This window comes from Leptonotus elevatus, chromosome 8 (assembly GCF_054856555.1).
Source record: "Leptonotus elevatus isolate MCC_2025b chromosome 8, RoL_Lele_1.0, whole genome shotgun sequence".
NCBI lineage: Eukaryota > Metazoa > Chordata > Actinopteri > Syngnathiformes > Syngnathidae > Leptonotus > Leptonotus elevatus.
This window is the reverse complement of record NC_141246.1, coordinates 10,466,878-10,485,381: the sequence shown is the minus strand read 5'-3', so window position 1 is coordinate 10,485,381 and position 18,504 is coordinate 10,466,878. Positions and strand designations below refer to the sequence as shown.

General features: G+C 41.9%; 3 protein-coding genes across 3 annotated transcripts; 2 read left to right on the top strand and 1 right to left on the bottom strand.

Annotated features, from left to right (window-relative positions):
- Positions 1–1,888: 1,888 nt before the first annotated feature.
- Positions 1,889–7,150, top strand: ap1m2 (adaptor related protein complex 1 subunit mu 2). Its single transcript, XM_086082648.1, has 12 exons — positions 1,889–2,130; positions 3,487–3,643; positions 3,819–3,886; positions 3,984–4,114; positions 4,177–4,324; positions 5,225–5,351; positions 5,424–5,566; positions 5,687–5,758; positions 5,861–6,019; positions 6,315–6,440; positions 6,633–6,708; positions 6,956–7,150. The coding sequence occupies exons 1-12, from the start codon at positions 2,089–2,091 to the stop codon at positions 6,979–6,981; spliced, it is 1,275 nt and encodes a 424-aa protein (XP_085938774.1). The 5' UTR covers positions 1,889–2,088; the 3' UTR covers positions 6,982–7,150.
- A 326-nt stretch (positions 7,151–7,476) lies between these two features.
- On the top strand, positions 7,477–11,028 carry cdkn2d (cyclin-dependent kinase inhibitor 2D (p19, inhibits CDK4)). Its single transcript, XM_086081982.1, has 3 exons — positions 7,477–7,662; positions 7,956–8,115; positions 10,169–11,028. The coding sequence occupies exons 2-3, from the start codon at positions 7,981–7,983 to the stop codon at positions 10,520–10,522; spliced, it is 489 nt and encodes a 162-aa protein (XP_085938108.1). The 5' UTR covers positions 7,477–7,662; positions 7,956–7,980; the 3' UTR covers positions 10,523–11,028.
- Positions 11,029–11,863: 835 nt separating this feature from the next.
- On the bottom strand, positions 11,864–18,406 carry LOC147169703 (volume-regulated anion channel subunit LRRC8C). Its single transcript, XM_086081979.1, has 3 exons — positions 17,991–18,406; positions 16,559–16,717; positions 11,864–16,384 (listed from the first exon to the last, which is right to left on the bottom strand). Exons 2-3 carry the CDS (start codon positions 16,697–16,699, stop codon positions 14,096–14,098), a joined length of 2,430 nt encoding a protein of 809 aa, XP_085938105.1. The 5' UTR covers positions 16,700–16,717; positions 17,991–18,406; the 3' UTR covers positions 11,864–14,095.
- Positions 18,407–18,504: the final 98 nt, after the last annotated feature.

Sequence of the window (18,504 nt, the reverse complement as noted above, 5' to 3'; positions counted from 1 at the left end):
ATGCGTTACCTGCTCCACCCGCCCTCATCCCCACTCACCTCATGCCGCGGATGCCTCCCCATTGGTCGGCTGACTGCAGGAGTGGGAGGAGCCGCATCTCACGCCACTTTATCATCGGTGCGACCGGGGAGTGTCCACAAAGATGAATCTGTTAAGGGTTGAGATTTAGATGAGAGGAAAAATTGTCTCCCGTCAGGTTCCGAACAAAGACGCCAACTCACAATAGATGTCTGCTTGGCAACCAATCAAGTACAATCACATGCACCAGGGAGAAAATATGTTTATTATAACCAGATATATAGTCAAAGGTGCATACAATATCAGTAGCAGTTGGCAAATGCTATTTTCGCATTGTTTCCCAAGAGGACTTCAAATGTAATGATTCTCAAAATGTGGCTCCTTGTGTGATTATATAGTACAGTTCAGTTGTATTTAACAATACACGTTTAATCTTTCAAGAACTTTTTTTTCAATTAAAAATATTTGCAATGTTTTATACAATACTTTAATCATTACTCAAGTGACATTTTTGCCATATAGTTAATATCCATGCAGTATAATGTTACAGTGACTTAAAATAATAATAAATATACTTTTTTTTTTTTTTATAAATAAAATGTCTTTTTTTTTTATAAATAAAATGTCTATATGTGAAGCAAGGGTGCAGAAGGTGTCTCTAGTATCGGTTTCACAATGATGCACCACACTAAAACTCCCCGAGTCTCACCCCAGCTGCTTTCAACAATGAGTTCTTTGACTAAATCAACTGACTTTTTTTCTGCTATGCGCTAATTCTATTTGTCCTTGGACAACATTCCTGTGCTCTATATATATATAGCCGTGTATTGATTTGTGAGATAATTTAGAGAGCATCTTGTTGGCAGCCTCCACACCCAACAAATAAAACACATGACTGTAGTTTAACTTCAGAAAAAGATTAGCTTGAAAATGTACTGAGTTATAAGTACAGATTCACAATCCTAAAAATGCACCCCAGTTCCAAACTCAATAAAATGAAGAGAGAATAAACGAAAAACGAACTGTAGGCCGAGTTAATTTATGAAAAAAACGTTCAAGATTCTTGATAGTTCATTGTGAAGCCCCACTTGCTTCTCTGTTTCTTTTTAAGAATGTTCAACATATATGAATGTGTTATGAGGCACACATCCACTGTGTGCATACAAGGTCTGTTGTTTGTATATGATGAGCAAGAGCCAAACCCATGTGGACACACGTAGTAAGTTAGTGGGGAGGATATCTATCTGAACAAACACACACACGCACACATTAGGTTGCTATTGTTGCCTCAGCACACATACTACTGATAACATCCCGGTTACCTGGATGAAGTCCATGCTATGTACAGTATTTAGCCTACACAAAGCTGTGTTTGTACTACACTATTATATACAGCATTAAAAAAATATATATACTATTCATGGTGTCTGGTTAGCCAGAAGTTGAGCGCCTTTGCGGTTGTTTACAGACTAGTTGTGGGATTCTGAGATGTTCCCAAACTTTCCAAATCAGACCAGTGACATGGTCCTGCTGCTGAGAAGCTTTTTTACCAACTGACCTCAACCAAAGAGACAGTTGTCTCAGGGTACCCGTACCTGTTTGCCCTCAGTGACCCTATTAATTAGCTCCTTGGGTCACTGGGACACACAAACCTCTCCGCCACGATACACACAGGTACATAATGTACATTTGTTGCTTTGATAACAGCAGCAGCTATATAAATATTTAGTTATTCACGGGCATTCAACATCAACAGAAATTGTCCAATGATTTTTGTTTGTTGACGGCTTTGAATGAACGCTATTCATGTTATTTGTGTGCACGCAGCGTCCTCGCGTGGCCAACGTGAGCGGTGCATCCTCGTCTGAGGCCCAGGTGAGCCTGGTCAATGTTTCACCTGGATACGATGACGTCGTGACACCTTCATGGGAAGCGCGGAGGTGCGGAGTATACGACTGACGTTGATGAATTGCTTCGATGTGGAAGTTTTTAGAGTTATAAGATTGATTTTATGCGAGTTGTGGACTCTGGTTTGAAACTTCAAACTGTTTTTGTGCGTGTTCGTGAACCATGTCTCTTTCGGCTGTGTTTGTGTTAGACCTCAAGGGGAAGGTAAGATTGATATATGACGTTGTTTTGTGTGTGATTCAACTCTTTTAAACCACCGATTTTTACCAACGTGACCAAACAAATGTACGTTTTAGACGGTAAATGCCGCTTTAACTGTTAAATATTAATGGTCCTGTTAAAAATTAACGAAGCGCTCATTATACTCATTTAGCCTTATTTCTGTACTTCCGGGTTGAGTGATAGGTGCCTGTGAAGAACGCCTGCAGCAAAGCTAAAGCCTGTTGTCAAATATGAATTGGCAATCAAATTTGATCAAATATAACTTGACGGACATGTTAGCGCCCAACGCTGTGTAAAGGGCTGATTCGTTATAGTGTATTTGTAAGTAAAGCGATGTTGTGCTTTAGGTTTCTGAATTTAGCAAGTTATAAGGGTACTCAAATACAAATTTAAAAAAAAAAGTATACAAAATGTTGGTTCATTGAGTCAAACGACCATTTGAGGTTGGTCAGGCTACATACAATAATTGTGTAATATTCAAAACAAAATGTACTTTTCATTCAAAACAATGAAAAATACAAACTAAAATAATGTGGCATCTCCATTTTGACATAAATTCAAATAAATAGTTGAATACAAGAAAACATGACCCCTGATTCCAAAAACAAATGTGTCAGACGTTTAGAGTTAAGAATGCAGTTTTTAAATAATAATAATAATAATAATAATAATATATGCACTAAAAAAGAACACACAAAGAACCACAAGAAATAGGGGTGTTAGAAAAATCGATTCTGCAATATATCGCGAAATTACAGCGTGCAATTCTCGAATCGATTCCATATGAAGCTAAATTGATTTTTAAACTTTTTTTTATGGGAATATTCAACAAAACGTCTTACTTAGGGTTAGGATTCACACATTAAGCATGGAAGAATGTTATATTAATGGAACATTAAGCCTTAATATTTTATTTCAGTGCTGTTCAAACATGAAACAGACTGCAACCTGTTTGTTAAATGCAGTGGCTCAGTTCTAAGCCTGAATTTTCAGATAAATAAATAAATTTTCATACAAATTTTACAGTGTACATGTACAAGTGTACTGATTAGTATTTTCTAAAACAACATTTTTTTTATCGCAATCAATTTATAGATTCGTATCACGATTAATTGGTATCAAATCGAATCGTGACCTATAAATCGTGATACAAATTGAATCGCCAGGTACTAGGCAATTCACACCCCTAACAAGAAAGAAGGGGGGAAAATATTTCTGCCCTGCACTGTATTTATTTTATAATAAGCAATATAGGCTACTGTACTTGTTCTCTCTATTTCCCAATTTGTACACATTTTTCAGGCACACTAAACCATCTGATATACTCCTGCTTTCCAGGTGTTGATATGTCGCAACTATAAAGGCGATGTGGACATGGCGGAAATTGACCACTTCATGCCTCTGCTCATGCAACACGACGAGGAAGGGCTTATGTGTCCCGTGATGTCACATGGCAACGTTCACTTCATGTGGATCAAACACAGCAACCTCTACTGTATCCTTCACCTGCTTTTAGAGACGTTACAGAAGCTCTCAACTGGGATGTGTTTATAAAAAAAATAACAGCAGCAACATTAGCTACACCTGCTGTACTTTGCTGTGGACCTTATAGTTGTGGTAAGCAGCCGGTCAGCGCTATATAAAAGCTCCTTGACTTGATGTTCCGGCAGTGGTGGCCACCACAAACAAGAACTCAAACGCCTCACTTGTATACTCCTTCCTTTATAAACTTGTCGAGGTGAGTGTGCTTACTTATTTTGTTTGTTATTTTCCCAGTCACATAGGAAAGCTCACCAGAAAAGTCACCCGTCACAGTTAATTTGTGCGTGCCGCAGGTGTTTACAGAGTATTTCAAGGAGCTCGAGGAGGAGAGCATTCAGGACAACTTTGTGGTCGTCTACGAGCTTCTGGACGAGCTGATGGACTTCGGATTTCCTCAGACTACCGACAGCAAGATCCTTCAGGAGTGAGGCTGAGACAGACATACGGATAATCTTATCAACTTATTGAGCATGTCTTTTTGTGTAGGTACATTACACAGGAGGGTGCCAAACTCGAGGTGGCAAAGTCGAAGGTGCCGACCACGGTCACCAACGCTGTTTCCTGGAGGTCTGAGGGCATCAAATACAAAAAGAACGAAGTCTTTATCGATGTCATTGAGTCTATCAATGTGTTGGTAAGTTTCTACTTCAACAAGACAAATTCTACAACATAAAATTAAGATTGAATACTACTTTGATACCAAGTACTACTTTCCTACTAGCAAGGGTTCTGGTGCAGACTTGTGGAAGGGTTAGGGGGGGCGAAAAAAATCAAATAGGTAATTCACTGTTACTGTTAACATACTGTTCTCGATACAAATCAACACTAGTATTTTTTTTTTTAAGTGACACGATCAAAAGCCAAATTTAATTTGTGAGACAACTGCCAAATGTAATTTTAGGATTGATATAGTGCTATCACAACATGAGATGGGTCCGAGCTGGTCCGCCAGTGAATTAGAAGTTGTTACTTTTAGCTCAAATGACTACAAATAGCCCCGTACACACACACACACACACACACACACACACACACACACACACACACACACACACACACACACACACACACACACACACACACACACACACACACACACACACACACACACACACACACACACACACACACACACACACACACACACACACACACACACACACACAGACGCAGAACATATGCTGTAGCTGACAATGAATAATGCAGTTAGGCCGCCTTTCTGTTATATTAATAATAAAAAAGCCGTACCTCAGTCAATCGCCAGCTGCTTTAATGGCTCACCTCAAATATAAATAAATGCTTACCAAGTGGGAACAGGTGGTGCCCCAAGGGAAGGGAAGCAGATTTACTAAGATATTTGACACCACCGTGTGCACACTAGATGTTATTTCAGGAGTTCAATTTAAAAAAAAAGAGTCCTCGCATAATAATTTACTATGACTGCACACAGTTTTTGGGTGTGTGTGAAATATTCAGAAATGAAGTGAATCAACTACAAGATGTATATTTTTCTCTTTCAACTTGGTTTCTCCAGGTGAACGCAAACGGCGGCGTGATGAGCAGCGACATCGTGGGCAGCATCAAACTCAAGACCATGCTGTCAGGGATGCCCGAACTGCGACTCGGCCTCAACGACAGAGTGCTGTTCGCGCTCACCGGACGTGCGCAACTTTTGTGAACGCCGATATGAATCCGCCGTGGTGAATTATTTGACAGTTTTGTCATCTGCTCAGGTGACAAGGGCAAGACGGTGGTGATGGAAGATGTGAAGTTCCACCAGTGCGTACGTCTGTCACGCTTCGAGAACGACCGCACCATCTCCTTCGTTCCTCCAGACGGGGAGTCTGAACTTATGTCCTATCGCATCAACACCCATGTTAGTTGATTTCACAACAATGCACTGTGGTCCACGTCCATTTTCTTTCGATTTTCAAAACGTTTTCGCCTCGTTTCAACGATGCTTGACGGGGACGTGTGAAATTGTCATCTGTGGCAGGTGAAACCGCTGATATGGATTGAATCAATTATAGAGAAGTTTTCTCACAGCAGAGTGGAAATCATGGTGAAGGTACGGCGGCCGAGACACTTTCAATGGCAAACCCAACTGAAAAGCTTTCATTTGTCACGTGTTTCTCCTGCTTTATGACTTACTTTTTTTGTACTACTTTAGGCAAAGGGCCAGTTTAAAAAACAATCTGTTGCAAACAACGTGGAAGTGAGGGTTCCTGTCCCCAGTGATGCCGACTCACCCAAGTTCAAAACCAGTACGGGCAATGCCAAATATGTACCAGAGAAGAACCTGGTGGTGTGGACCATCAAATCTTTCCCAGTAAGACAAATCTTCGATTTGAATTTTTGTATATGTCGTGTTTTAGTCGAGATTTTTTTTTTTCTTCATGCATCAGGCAGAATCCATGCATCCCACAAATCATGTTTGTTGAGCCATTAACATTGCATCAATAATTTGTAAAAAAAAAAATTTATATAAAGAAAAAAATAAAAAAGACCCATGTGCACACTAGTATTAATTTGTGGAAAAAATATTAACATGACCAAATCTGTGTTTTATTGTAGTGGTCGATCTTTTATTTGGCTCTAACAAAAAGCTCTGTCCAACTATGTAGGGAGGCAAGGAATTTCTAATGAGGGCCCACTTTGGTCTACCCAGTGTGGAGAAAGATGAGCTTGAAGGCAAACCTCCCATTACTGTCAAATTTGAAATCCCTTACTTCACAGTCTCTGGAATACAGGTATGCATGCATGTTTTTTTAATTTTTTTTTATGTTATTTAAATGCTATAGAATTGCCTCAGTAATGCGTGTTGGCCTTTGGAGGTGCATGTAATGTAGAATTAAATATGGACAATGGAATGAAATGGTAAGAAAATGTTGTTACAATTATAGACCTTCAAACAGTGTGTTTGACTCCTATGTTTTTAACAGGTGCGATACATGAAGATAATAGAAAAAAGTGGTTACCAAGCGTTGCCGTGGGTCCGTTACATTACGCAAAGTGGAGGTAATTCACTATTCATTATTACCGTTTGTCTATCCACTTGTGCAATGTATATACAAAGTATATGTTCACTGGCCAGTTTATTAGGTACACATATAATATTGGAGTATTTTATCTACAGTATTTGAAAAGCATATACATTTTTTGGGGGGGGAATTTACTGTAATCCTTAACATAGTTCTGTAACATTAAGATGATCTACTAGTACCAAATATAATGAACATGATTGCTGTTTGTTTGTCTTTTTTAGATTACCAGCTGCGGACCAATATGTAAAGCCTGCGGATGTTAGACCATTGGACTGAGAAGACTGCCTTTTCAATTTCAAATGAGCTACTTAATGTCTCTGATCTTGATTATTGAAATGTAAGGAAGTAGATTTTTATGATTGTGATTAATGTTGAAAGCTTCTAAAAACAAATAAAGTATTTGTTTATTCAAATTAGACCAGTTTGCAACATATTTTCTATATTGTCAGTATTCCAGTATTGCATTGTGATTTGTATTTTTAATTATTATTTTGTTTTTTTACTGGTAGAATTCCGCGAGGAATGAAAACGTTTCAGACGTTATTGTGTGGAAAGGGAGATAATGAATGAAGTTCCTCCACAAACATTAACGTATATGAATCGCCCGCTTTCTTCAGCACGCGTTCTGATTGGCCAAATTCTACTGTTGCCACGGTGATAGTGTAGTAACGAAGCCTTGGCCGCGCCTCTTTACCATATATGACAAGACCCCACCCTCTTAGCGAGCCGTGATTGGTCGACGCGTGCTACTCTGCAGTGTTTGTAAATTGTACACTCGCGACGCAGCTGTGTGGCACTCAGCGGGCAAATGTATTATCCTAATATTAATAAACATTTACTGTTCGTATTTCAATTAAATAATAGCCACCATTGAGGACATCAGGCGAGGAGCTCGGTGACGTCGCCAACTCTCAACGAATCCACCAAGGTAGTAGGTTTTTAAACCCCCTTGTCGCCGGTCTCTTTTATGTTAGCCGTTAGCTTGCGAGCTAACCGCAGTCAAAGATTCCTTTGACGTGAGGTCGCTTTCGGTTACTCGATACGGACGGACGGACGGACGGACGCAGCCGACCGAACGTTACCCTCGAACGAACCGCAAATTAAATATGGCAAAAAATGAAGTTAACCGAGTTCATCCTCCGTCGCCTTGGGGTTCGCTTTTTGTTTGTTTGTCTAAGACGTCTCTCTCCTCCTTCCTTCTCCTTGCCTTGCTGTGAGCAGACGTGAAGACGAGGCGGAGTCGGACATGGTGCAGACGCACGGCGCCCGAGGATTGACGGCAGCTGCTGCCCGGGGGAACCTCGGTGAGGTGCGGAGGATTCTGGAGGAATGCAGGCTGCATCCCGATACTGTCAACGAGTTCGGCAGGACTGCGCTACAGGTGAAGGACACAGCGTGTTGGTAGGGATGGTTAGAGTGGTGGGATTTTTTTTCATAATTATGGAGCAGTTTGTTGGGAATCAGTTCATCATTCTGTGATGCTGTAACAAATGCTGTTCGAGTAATTTTTTTTATTCATCTTTAGCTGTCAAACTTTCATAAATTTAACCACTTGTTACAAATGCTTCTTGAGCAAACGGCCATACTCATTTGAGACATTGCAAGTTCGACAGGTTGTACCTAAATGGATTAGCAACATTTATGATGCAAAGTTGATGCGTGTCGCAAGATTCATTTTGTGACTGACGCAATAACTCCACAATCGGGGCCGTTTAGTGTCTTCAACACATGTATACGTGTACGTGGAGTACACTCAAGCAGAAGAAGATTATACAGGGTTTTTCCTGTGCACAAAATTCAGAGGCGGCCACCTCCACCTTATTTGCTTGCCACCTCCAGCCTGAGTGACTGATGATGAATGAATGCTTTAACATGATAATAGACATAATTCTTATTGGAACTATTATTCTTATTATTGAAACATGGAATTATTATATGTTGCCTGGGATACCAACTCGAGTAGTCACTGATACCCCCCCCCCCAAAAAAAAGTAAATACAATTCCCCACCCATAAATGACAGATGATTTAAAAAAAGAAGACATTTCTACCCCAATATATTATATTTCCTTAAAATTGTATTAAGTTAATGGCAACTTTGTATTCATATAAATTCTAATTTCTTGTCCCTGATCGTAAAACGGCCGCAAGAGGGCGGCCGATAATGGTATCATAGGTCACCGCCGTGAGTACGATACCTTTAAAATAAGACTGGTATTGGCACCGATGTATCGGTATCGGTAGTCACCCATCATAGTCAGGATGATACCACCTCTGCCTCAACTTGAGCCAGGAAAAAAAACCTGGTACAAAGTCAAACGCAAAGACTGCAGCTGGAATTCGAATCCAGAACCTCAGAACTGTAAGGCAGACCTGATAACCACTACTCCAACTTGCCGCAGTAGTGACACATTATTTTCAAAATACCAAATTACAAATAACAAAATTCTCCATGGGAAATAGTAAATCTGTTCCAGAGTGAAAATTTAGCCACCATATATATATTTTTTAAAGCTTTTACTTTATTAAGCGGTCATTCAAGTGTAAATAAATATAACCACTGTCAATTTTAACCCGGCTTACTTTTAAAGACAAGGGTGTCATTTGGCGCCTCACACTTATTTTTATTATTTATTTATTTTTAAACAGAGTTATTTATGCTTTGAATGGGTGCCACATTTACATAATATCCATTGTATTTTATTTTGTTTGTCTTATTAGTAAGACTTCTGGAGTAAGGATTTATTCAAACCTCCCCCCCCCCCAAGAACTCCCTCATAATCCTAAAGATGAAACCAATTCAACGTATAATGTGTACCCCTAAATGCCATAACTATTAAAAAGTTGTTTATTAAAAAAAATAAAAATGTTATGGCTCCTCAAAATTTGTGAGGAATAAAGTTGCAAATTTCAGGACAGTAGTATCTTTACAAGAACCACGATGTGACTTGTCAATATAAAAAGTCATAATCAGTACTGGAATAAAGTTGTATTTTCCCAAATGTTATGACATTTAAATCAACGTTAAGCAGGAGACAAAAGTCACATTTTATTCTGGAAGATATATCTTTATTCTCTGATGAAATAAGCCTGTATTTAAAACAAATAAACATAAAAAATAACATTGATTCCTGGAAATGCCTTCAGTTCTAAAAAAAAACCCCACAACTTTTATTCATGCAGGGATGTCAGATTGATATGATGTGATTTTACATGACACAAGTCCCATTACGAGGTATGTCAGATAAGTTCCGGGACCAATGTCACAAAAGCTACACGTCAAACCCAAACTATGAGTTTCCCCGTCAACGTGGGCCTGAAGGATCAGTGACGCGTCCAAAAAAAACAAAAAAGAGATCCTGTGGCGTTTGCTTCAGTCAGTGCTCGAGAAGAGGCGAGAACCCCAAGAAGGCCTCACTGAGTGTTATTGTGCAGGTGATGATGATGGGCAACTCCAAAGTAGCCCGCCTGCTCCTGGAAAACGGAGCCGACCCCAACGTGCAGGACGCGGGCGGGACCGCTCCGGTCCACGACGCCGCCCGCACGGGCTTCGTGGACACGCTGCAGGTCCTGGTGGAGCACGGCGCCTCGGTGAACGTGGCGGACCACGCCGGCGCCCTGCCCATCCACTTGGCCATCCGGGAGGGCCACCGCTACGTCGTGGAGTTCCTGGCGCCGCTTTCCGACCTGGGCCGCGCCAACGCCCGTGGCCAGACCGCCGTGGACGTGGCCCGGGCGTCCCGCCGGCCCGACATGATCCGCCTGCTCTTCGCTCACATCCGTTCGTAGTCTCGGCCGCGCCGTCGTGGTCTTTTCAAACCTGGTGACTTGAATTGGTTGGCATGTATGTAAAAGTTATTTTTTTCTTAGCTTGACGTTCATACATGACGCACTTAAGTGGTCATGGCAGCTACTTTTCCGTTGGTTGTTTTGCACAGTGCAATGTAGGCACCTTATTTACTAAAACATATTTATCTGTTTGCTCTTTGGATCGGGAGTGCACATTAGTTTGATTCCCTCCCACTGTTTTGTGTTCATGTGTAACAATTGTAACAGTTGATTTGTTTGTCTTGTTGATTTTTAATGTTATGAAACTTGAACTGGTGCAAAACGAACTTAACCTTGCATGAAACTAGATGAACTTAGACTTTAAATTATTTATTGTTGCTGATATAGCAGTGATTATTTGTATTTTTTTAAATGTTATTTATACCAAGAATGCTTTTAATACACAAATGAAATAATTCAGTTTGCCGTTTGAATATGAAAGCACAAATTAAACTTTTAAAGTCAAACTTACTGTGTGGGCTGCATGTACTGTTTCACTTCAGTTTTTTACTGCAAGAATGAATACAATATAATAACAGCTAAACAAGATCAAAATGACAGAAATACTCTCTTATATCCAAACATCACCATACGATAATTATCATATTGTGAGGATGTTGGCGGTACTAAAAAAGTCACACACACAATCTTGTGCATTGCATATAAACAACCTACAATCTCTAATAACGCTTAATATTGAGGCACTTACTTGCTAATGCACGCGCACACATTGAGTTGCTCCACATATTGACTCGGTACACAAGCATATTACGTTCCCCTTCATCTGACCATTAGCATGGATTTTAAACATAGAAGGGCCAAAACATCCCTTATCAAAATTAAACTGCATAAAAAAAACAAAAAACTAGCCACCATACTGTGCCAGAACTGCACAAATGGAAATCAACCTGATCGTGACAAAACGACGACAATATTGTGGCAGTTTTAATATCGCGATATCACGATATTGCCGTTATCGTTACATCCCTACTTAGGGTAAAAAGCGCTCAAAATCCAATAAATCCACAGTGCTTAACATAGCAAAGAGGTGACCACCAGGTCCGGTAGAACTTCCTGACTGAGTGTTGCTGAGGGCGTTCGTGCTTGCTTGAGTGTATTTAAAAACACGCCCTGGATATACAATGTTGTGACTTGTTGTTTTGCATGTTGGTCAACTTTGTGAAAACAAGCTCAGAGCATAGACAACAAATTTACACATACATACGCTGTACTTTGACAACATTGCAGCAAAAAAAAGATTTATTTTTTAAATAAAATAAAAAGACACTTTCAACAGTTTCACTTATAGGGGTGCACTCACTTTTGTTGCCAGCTGTGTATATAATAATTAATTGCTGTATGTTGAGTTATTTTAGGGGACAGTACATTTACAAATTTACACTCTTAAACTGTACTCTGACTACATTGTAGAAAAAAAGATAATTGGGCCCACTTTCGACAGTTTCACTTAAGGGTGTAGTCACTTTTGTTGTCAGTTTTTTTTTGAGGGGACAGAACCTTTACAGTGATATAAGTTGTAGATGGATTCAATGTAGAAAAGTTTCAGTTCTTTGGTTTTGTCCTTGAAAAAAAAGATACAAAATATTTAACAATATCTAAAGGGTTTACAGTTTGGCCTGATAACGTGTGTGAGAGAATATATAGATAGACAAACAACCCTTTTACACTTGTGAAAAATAATATCTACAATAAACCTAGAGTAGCATGCACATTTTTGGACTGTAAAAAGCTATAATACAACCGGCGCGTCATCCCGACGCATCCGTCCATTCAACCCATCTCAAAGCGACACGCCCACAAACACGACATGCTTCTTCGTGTTGCATCTTGCCACCAAGTCACATTGCTTTTTGTTCACAAAACTTGGCGGACAAGTTAAGGAAACGCGCGACAGTTACGAGCACACGTTGTGCCGGTCTTATTTCCACAGTAAGGCCGATGTCTAACATCTGCGGAGAACAAGAACCTTCATGTTTTGGAGCTTTCGGTGCGGTGTAAGGCACATCATCGTACAACGTCTTCCTGAAGTATGTTTGCAAAACGGACCTGGTTTTACACGAGCAAGTCGCAACATGACCGTGCTGAAAAAGCATAAACCCTTCGACTCGTCCTGGTTTGATGCTGCTGTTAACCAGCCGCAACGACGGCATCCTGTCGTTTAACCATTAATAATGTTAAAAATTGAAAAAGTGTTCTTAAAGTTTTATTCATTTTTTTACAATGTTTATTATTTTACATTCCATTTGATATAAAATACAGTTAAGGTAGTAAAAGAAAAAACAACAATGCCAACCATGCTCAGTAATATGTAGCGTATAAAAAAATATGTGAAATGTATGTACCGCCGCATCTTTCTGACACTTATGGACTTGTTTTAAATGTATGAGTTCAGTCTTCTTCCTCTGTCCCGTTGAACAGAGCACATATTATACCGTCGCCGTGCAAAGAAAAGCTCCCTTCACCGTCTCCCTCCGCTTGTTTGCCAACTGAAAGGCGGCAATGTGACACTGTGGGAAACACTAATTGCCCACCTGAAAGACTCCGCACTGTTAAAAATGTGCATAGTTGTTAGAAAAGAAGCCACAAAAGAATCAGAAAGGTGCGTTTCGGTCTTGTGTCAAATAGAGGCGACGTTTGTCTAGACTTCAAACTGTAAAAATAAACATTTTACTTCAAACCAGTCCTTCTCAAATTGGGGGGCGGGCGCCCCTGGGGGTTCGTGGCGTGTTTTTTTAAATTTATTATTTTAACCGTACTAGAATAAAGTGTAATTGCACATCCGCTACAGTAGGTGGCACCTCAGAGCATGCAGAGGTGCACTGACAACAATTCTAAAGACAAATGATACTATTTATAGTCACGGTGAAGAATTTGGAGGGGCGTAAATTATAATTTTTTTCCTGGGCGGAGGTAGCAATTTTTTTTTTTTGTGAAGCACTGGTTTAATTAAACACATGCATGCTAATACTTAATAACTGGTGATATCACTTGTAAAAAAATAAATAAACAGAAACGTAAATGCCTAAAAATAAGATTAAAAACAGCTTGCCCCCCCCCCCCCTTATTCATTTTTTAAGGGGAAGTCAACCCAAAAATCTTAACAATATGTTATATGCAGGCCGACTATACTAAACATAGTATTCTGATTAATATTGCACCTATGTAATATAAATAAAAGCAGCAAAATCCACCCGTTTTTATCCATCTCAGTGGGCGGCCATTTTGCCTTGTTCGATCACGTGCCGTCGCTTGAAGATGACAACACAGTTGCTCAGGTAACAACCAATCACGGCTCAGCTTGCGAATGTCACATGACCAAACGCAGAAAACAGGTGAACCGTGATTGGTCCCGAGCCCTGAGCCACTGCAATGTCATTTTCAGTCAACAGCAAGTGGCAAAATGGCCGCCCCCTGAGGTGGATAAACGCTAAATGTACCTCGGCCGTAATTTGCCATTTGAACCTGTACTTGTAAATCCATCGCAAATGAGTGAAGCACTTCTTTTGGATCAACTCAGCTACTAGTCAACCTTGTGCGCACGTGTGACGGCAACAACTCCAGCAGGTTTTCCTCCGCGACGAGCCCGCTGGCCGTCAGCAGGGGGCAGTCGGCCACCTCGGCAGGTAGACCGTCCAGGCGGTTCCCTTTGATCTCCAGTCGGATTAATTGGCCCAAGTTGGCCACCCTGGAGCTCAGGTAGAACAAGCAGTTGTTTCCGAGGATCAGAGTCTTGAGCCTCTTACAGGAGAACAGCTCGTCCGGCAGAGTCTCCAACGAGTTAAAAGCAGCGGATAAGAACTGCAGACCCTGCAGGATGCCCACCTCGGGCGGGATGGCGGTGAGCTGGTTGTGCGAGACGTCCAAGTGCCTCAGCTTGGTGCAGTAGAACAATCGCGGGGTCAACTTTCGGAGCTTATTCCAGCTGACGTCCAGAGTCTCCAACGTGTGCAGTTTGCTGACGTGATCGGGGATGTACGTGATCTTGTTGTGCCACAAGCGCAGCGTCACCAGCCGCCGGCAGTGCTGCAGGCTTAGGATCTCTTCCACGGTGGTGAGCTTGTTTTCCTTCAGGTCCAGTTCCTGCAGATTACTCAGACTGAAGACGGCGCTGGGGATCCGCTCCAGCTCGCAGCCCACCAACTCCAGCGAGACCAGGTTGGTCAGCTTCTTCAGGCTGCTGTAGGCTTGCACCTTGGTGCCTTCGTTGTAGATGCACAAACGCTGCAGCTGCTGCGCCACGTCGCCGATGTTGGCCGGGATCTTGGTCAGGTTGGAGCGCAGGCTGAGGACCCTCAGGGCCGCGAGCTCTCGAAGGGAGTCCAGGGTGGCGCCGCGGGCTACTTCGTTGGTTAGCGGGCCGTTCAGATGCAGCTCCTCCAGTCGTTGCAGGTGGTACATCCACTCGGGGACCTCGTCCAGACTTTCAAAGCACAGGCGCAGGAACTTCAGTTGTTCTTTGAGGTGGTTCAAGGCGGGCAGCTGGACCTTGGCCTGGCAGTAGATCAGCGACAAATCCCGAAGACGCTCCAGCTTAGCCACGCTGGGCGAGATGGAGACGTTTTTAACCTGCTCCAGTTTCAGCGACTCTATCTCGGCCAACTCGTAGACGGTGTCGGGAAGTCCCGGCAACAGAACCAGATGCAACTCCTGCCGGTCGCTGGCGTTCTTCGCCAGGCGGGCTCGCAGCTTTTTGGCGGTCCACTCGTAGTTGAGGTTGAGCTGATGCAGTCGGCTCTCGCTCACCTCGGACAGAAAGAAAGCGAATCGTTTAGCGTAGAGGTCGTCGTATTGGTCTACCAGGTGGAGGAGGAAGGCGAAGTCGTTCTTCACGTCCGGTATGTCGTTGATGCCCGTCTCGAGCCTGACGTGCTCGAAGGAGTAAATCCTCAACGGGCGGTGGAACTGCCAGTACAGCGTGTAGATGCACAAAAGGCCGTAGACGGCCACAAAGCTGATGTAGCAATAGGCCAGTTTGGAGAACAGGTGAGCTTTGTTGTGGTTGCAGCAATAGATGTCAAAACCGGTCAGCTCGGGCGGAACCAAACAGCGCACCACGATTTCGATGTTTGGAGACAGCGCGGCGGTGTAGATGATGATTAAAAGAAACTTAAAGACCTTGAGGGACGTTTGCAGCACGTACATAATATACAAGATGTCCGCCTCTTCGACGTGAGTTCGGAACTTTTTCACCTTCTCGAACAGAGCCTTGGCCTGCTCGCCTTCCTTTTTATCCAACACGGACGGAGCCGACTGAGAATCTTGGGTCTTCTTGTCTGGATTGGATTTGCAGGATGCGGACCGCTGAAGCAGGGCGGTCTCCTCCTCCTCGGCTCGTTTGTCCGCAGGATCTTTGGATACGGTGTTTCTCCTCCAGCTGACCAACTTCTCCTCGCCCCTTTCCTCGGAAACCTCACTCAAGGCCCTGGTGGTCCAGGGGGAGTCAAAGCATTTCCCCAGGATGGTGACAAACAGGTCAAGTTTGGACGACGTCCCGGGGAACTTGAACCAAAAGCTGCTGGTTACCATGAAAATCATGGTGTGGATCACCACGAGGTACGGGAAGTACTTGGCATACCAGTGCACAAAGCGCTCGTAGCAGTAGTGGTTGATGAAGACATACTGGTGGATGTCCAGATTATTCTTGCGGCCAAGCACCTGCCGGATGACGGGATTGGTCGGCTTTAGATTCATGCTCTCCCACGTCTGGTTCTCGCCGTAGTGGCGGACGTAGCTGCAGTCGATGGCGCTTGGCGTCGGACTGGTGAAGGGACTTGGCAGGCAAGCGATCTTGTCTTGGGTGAGCTGGAGACAACGGATGGAAAGATCATTGACGGGGAAGAGCGTCTTGACAAAGGAAGTGTCAAAATCCAAAACCAGTTTTTGCGTCTGCGACTGTTGACTCGGTAGTGTTAGCCTAGCTAATGTAAAGACTGCCTATTATGTGGAAGTAAAATGCCACGTCCGAGTCGGGCTCACCTGCAGGGTGCACCCAAAGACTCCGATCATGAGCATGGCCACACACAGGTACTCGGAGAAAACATCCCACCACGGTTTGAGCACCCGGTACTTGGAGTTCTGCTCGATACCGATGTTTCGGAATTCTCCCACTGGGATCATCCTGGCTGCTGGTCCACACTGAAGGGGAAAAAAAAGAGTTGAGAAATGTTATGTGGCCTCCTGTGACAAATTTGGCATTTGTTCCAATATTTTGGGCAATTTTAGATGGAGTATGTGAGATTTGAGGTTTTCATGACATTTTTTTCATCTAGCTTTAGTTATTGGCATATAATAAATATGCAGTTTTATTTACAGGTTTCTTCTGGTATTTTGACCAAATAAAATAAAATTAATTGTCTTAATATTGAGTGAAAGCTTATAGATTGGAACCATTTCACTTTTTTTTAAATTAGTTTTTGTGTTTTAATGTGAATAAAACTAGAATCATCTGCAAACAAGATTTTTGATAACTGATCAGACACATTTGACAAACTATTAATGTATATATAGAATGGTAGAATGGCCTCAAGACTGATCCCTGAGGAACACCACATTTTGCCGTAATGAGAGAAGAGTTTACTCCTTTTGAATGTGACAAACTGTAATCGGTTCTCCAAGTAGCTAGAGAACCATAATAAAGCCGGCATACCTAATCTCCCAAATTTTTATTTCTGTAAAAAAAAAAATATATATATATATAATGATCCACTGTGTCAGATCCCTTTGATAAATCCGGGAAATTTCCTATTGGAGATTGATTTTTATCCTTTTGTCTTATATAGCTCATTAATAACGTCATCACGATACCTCCGCTATCTGTTGTACGCTAATTTTTTAAGAATCTTGTTGGTAAATATGGCTGCTTTATAAACGGAGATGTTTTTTAAATTGTATTTATGTTTTTAATTGCTGTGGTACAGTACCCGTACACATATTAATATTATTACCGTGGAACCGACGGAACAGAGAGCTCCTGTGTTTTTCCCAATTCAGGTAGCCGACCACACAAAATCCAGAGTCAGTATCAGGTCAGGTGTATTCCCAGTGGCTCGACCAGTTTGACGACAATGTGTCAGCTCCAATTTTTACCATTTGCCTTTCACACGAACTCTCAACATTTCTATACAACTTGTGCTATTCCTTCAACATTAGGTTTTGAGCATCCCTGACATGTTGAGAGGAGTTGGAATAACCGACAATCGTTTGGTGCAGTCCATTTTTTGTTATGTGAGTAGACCCCCCCACCCAAAAGATTGCGAAATCAACATCTCCTCGAAGTCGTTCAACCTGACAAACTTCACTTTTTGTCAAAGATTTAAAACTGAGATTTGTTTTCCCCCCCAATTCATTTTTACCAATCACAGACAATCTTAAAAATAAAGAATCGTCTTTATGCAATAATATTGCTTACCTTGTGCGGCCGACAGGACCTGCAGTGGTGTCAGCCAGGTAGATATCCGGAGGCCGTCTACTCTTCATGGATCAAATGAGCGCACCGTTGTCAAGTTGCAAGACAACTCCGCATATCCGGACTGACGTTTCAAAATAAAGGAGTTTGAAGTAACATATCCGGAACCAAACTTCAAAATAAGGCGGGTTTGGAGAAAGGTTCAACTTTCCAGGTACAGTAGTTCGTTTTTAGGCCATAGGAAGTATTGTACTGTCCGTTAGTCCAACTGTGAGACGTTTTTGTGCTTTTTCAGCATTCTTTTCAACTGAGCACGTCCTATAAAATAGGTGGAAAATATTGTGATTGTTTTTGGATGTTGCAGTACACACAACCAATGGTCTTATGAGTGCATGTAATGCTGTAAATGCTGGTACAAAACAAATACAGTCCAGTCTGTCTTCCTCTGTTGGTGTCTTTTTTTTCCTTTTTCTTGGATGGTTCAAAACTCTTATAATTAATTTCACTGCTGTACTTG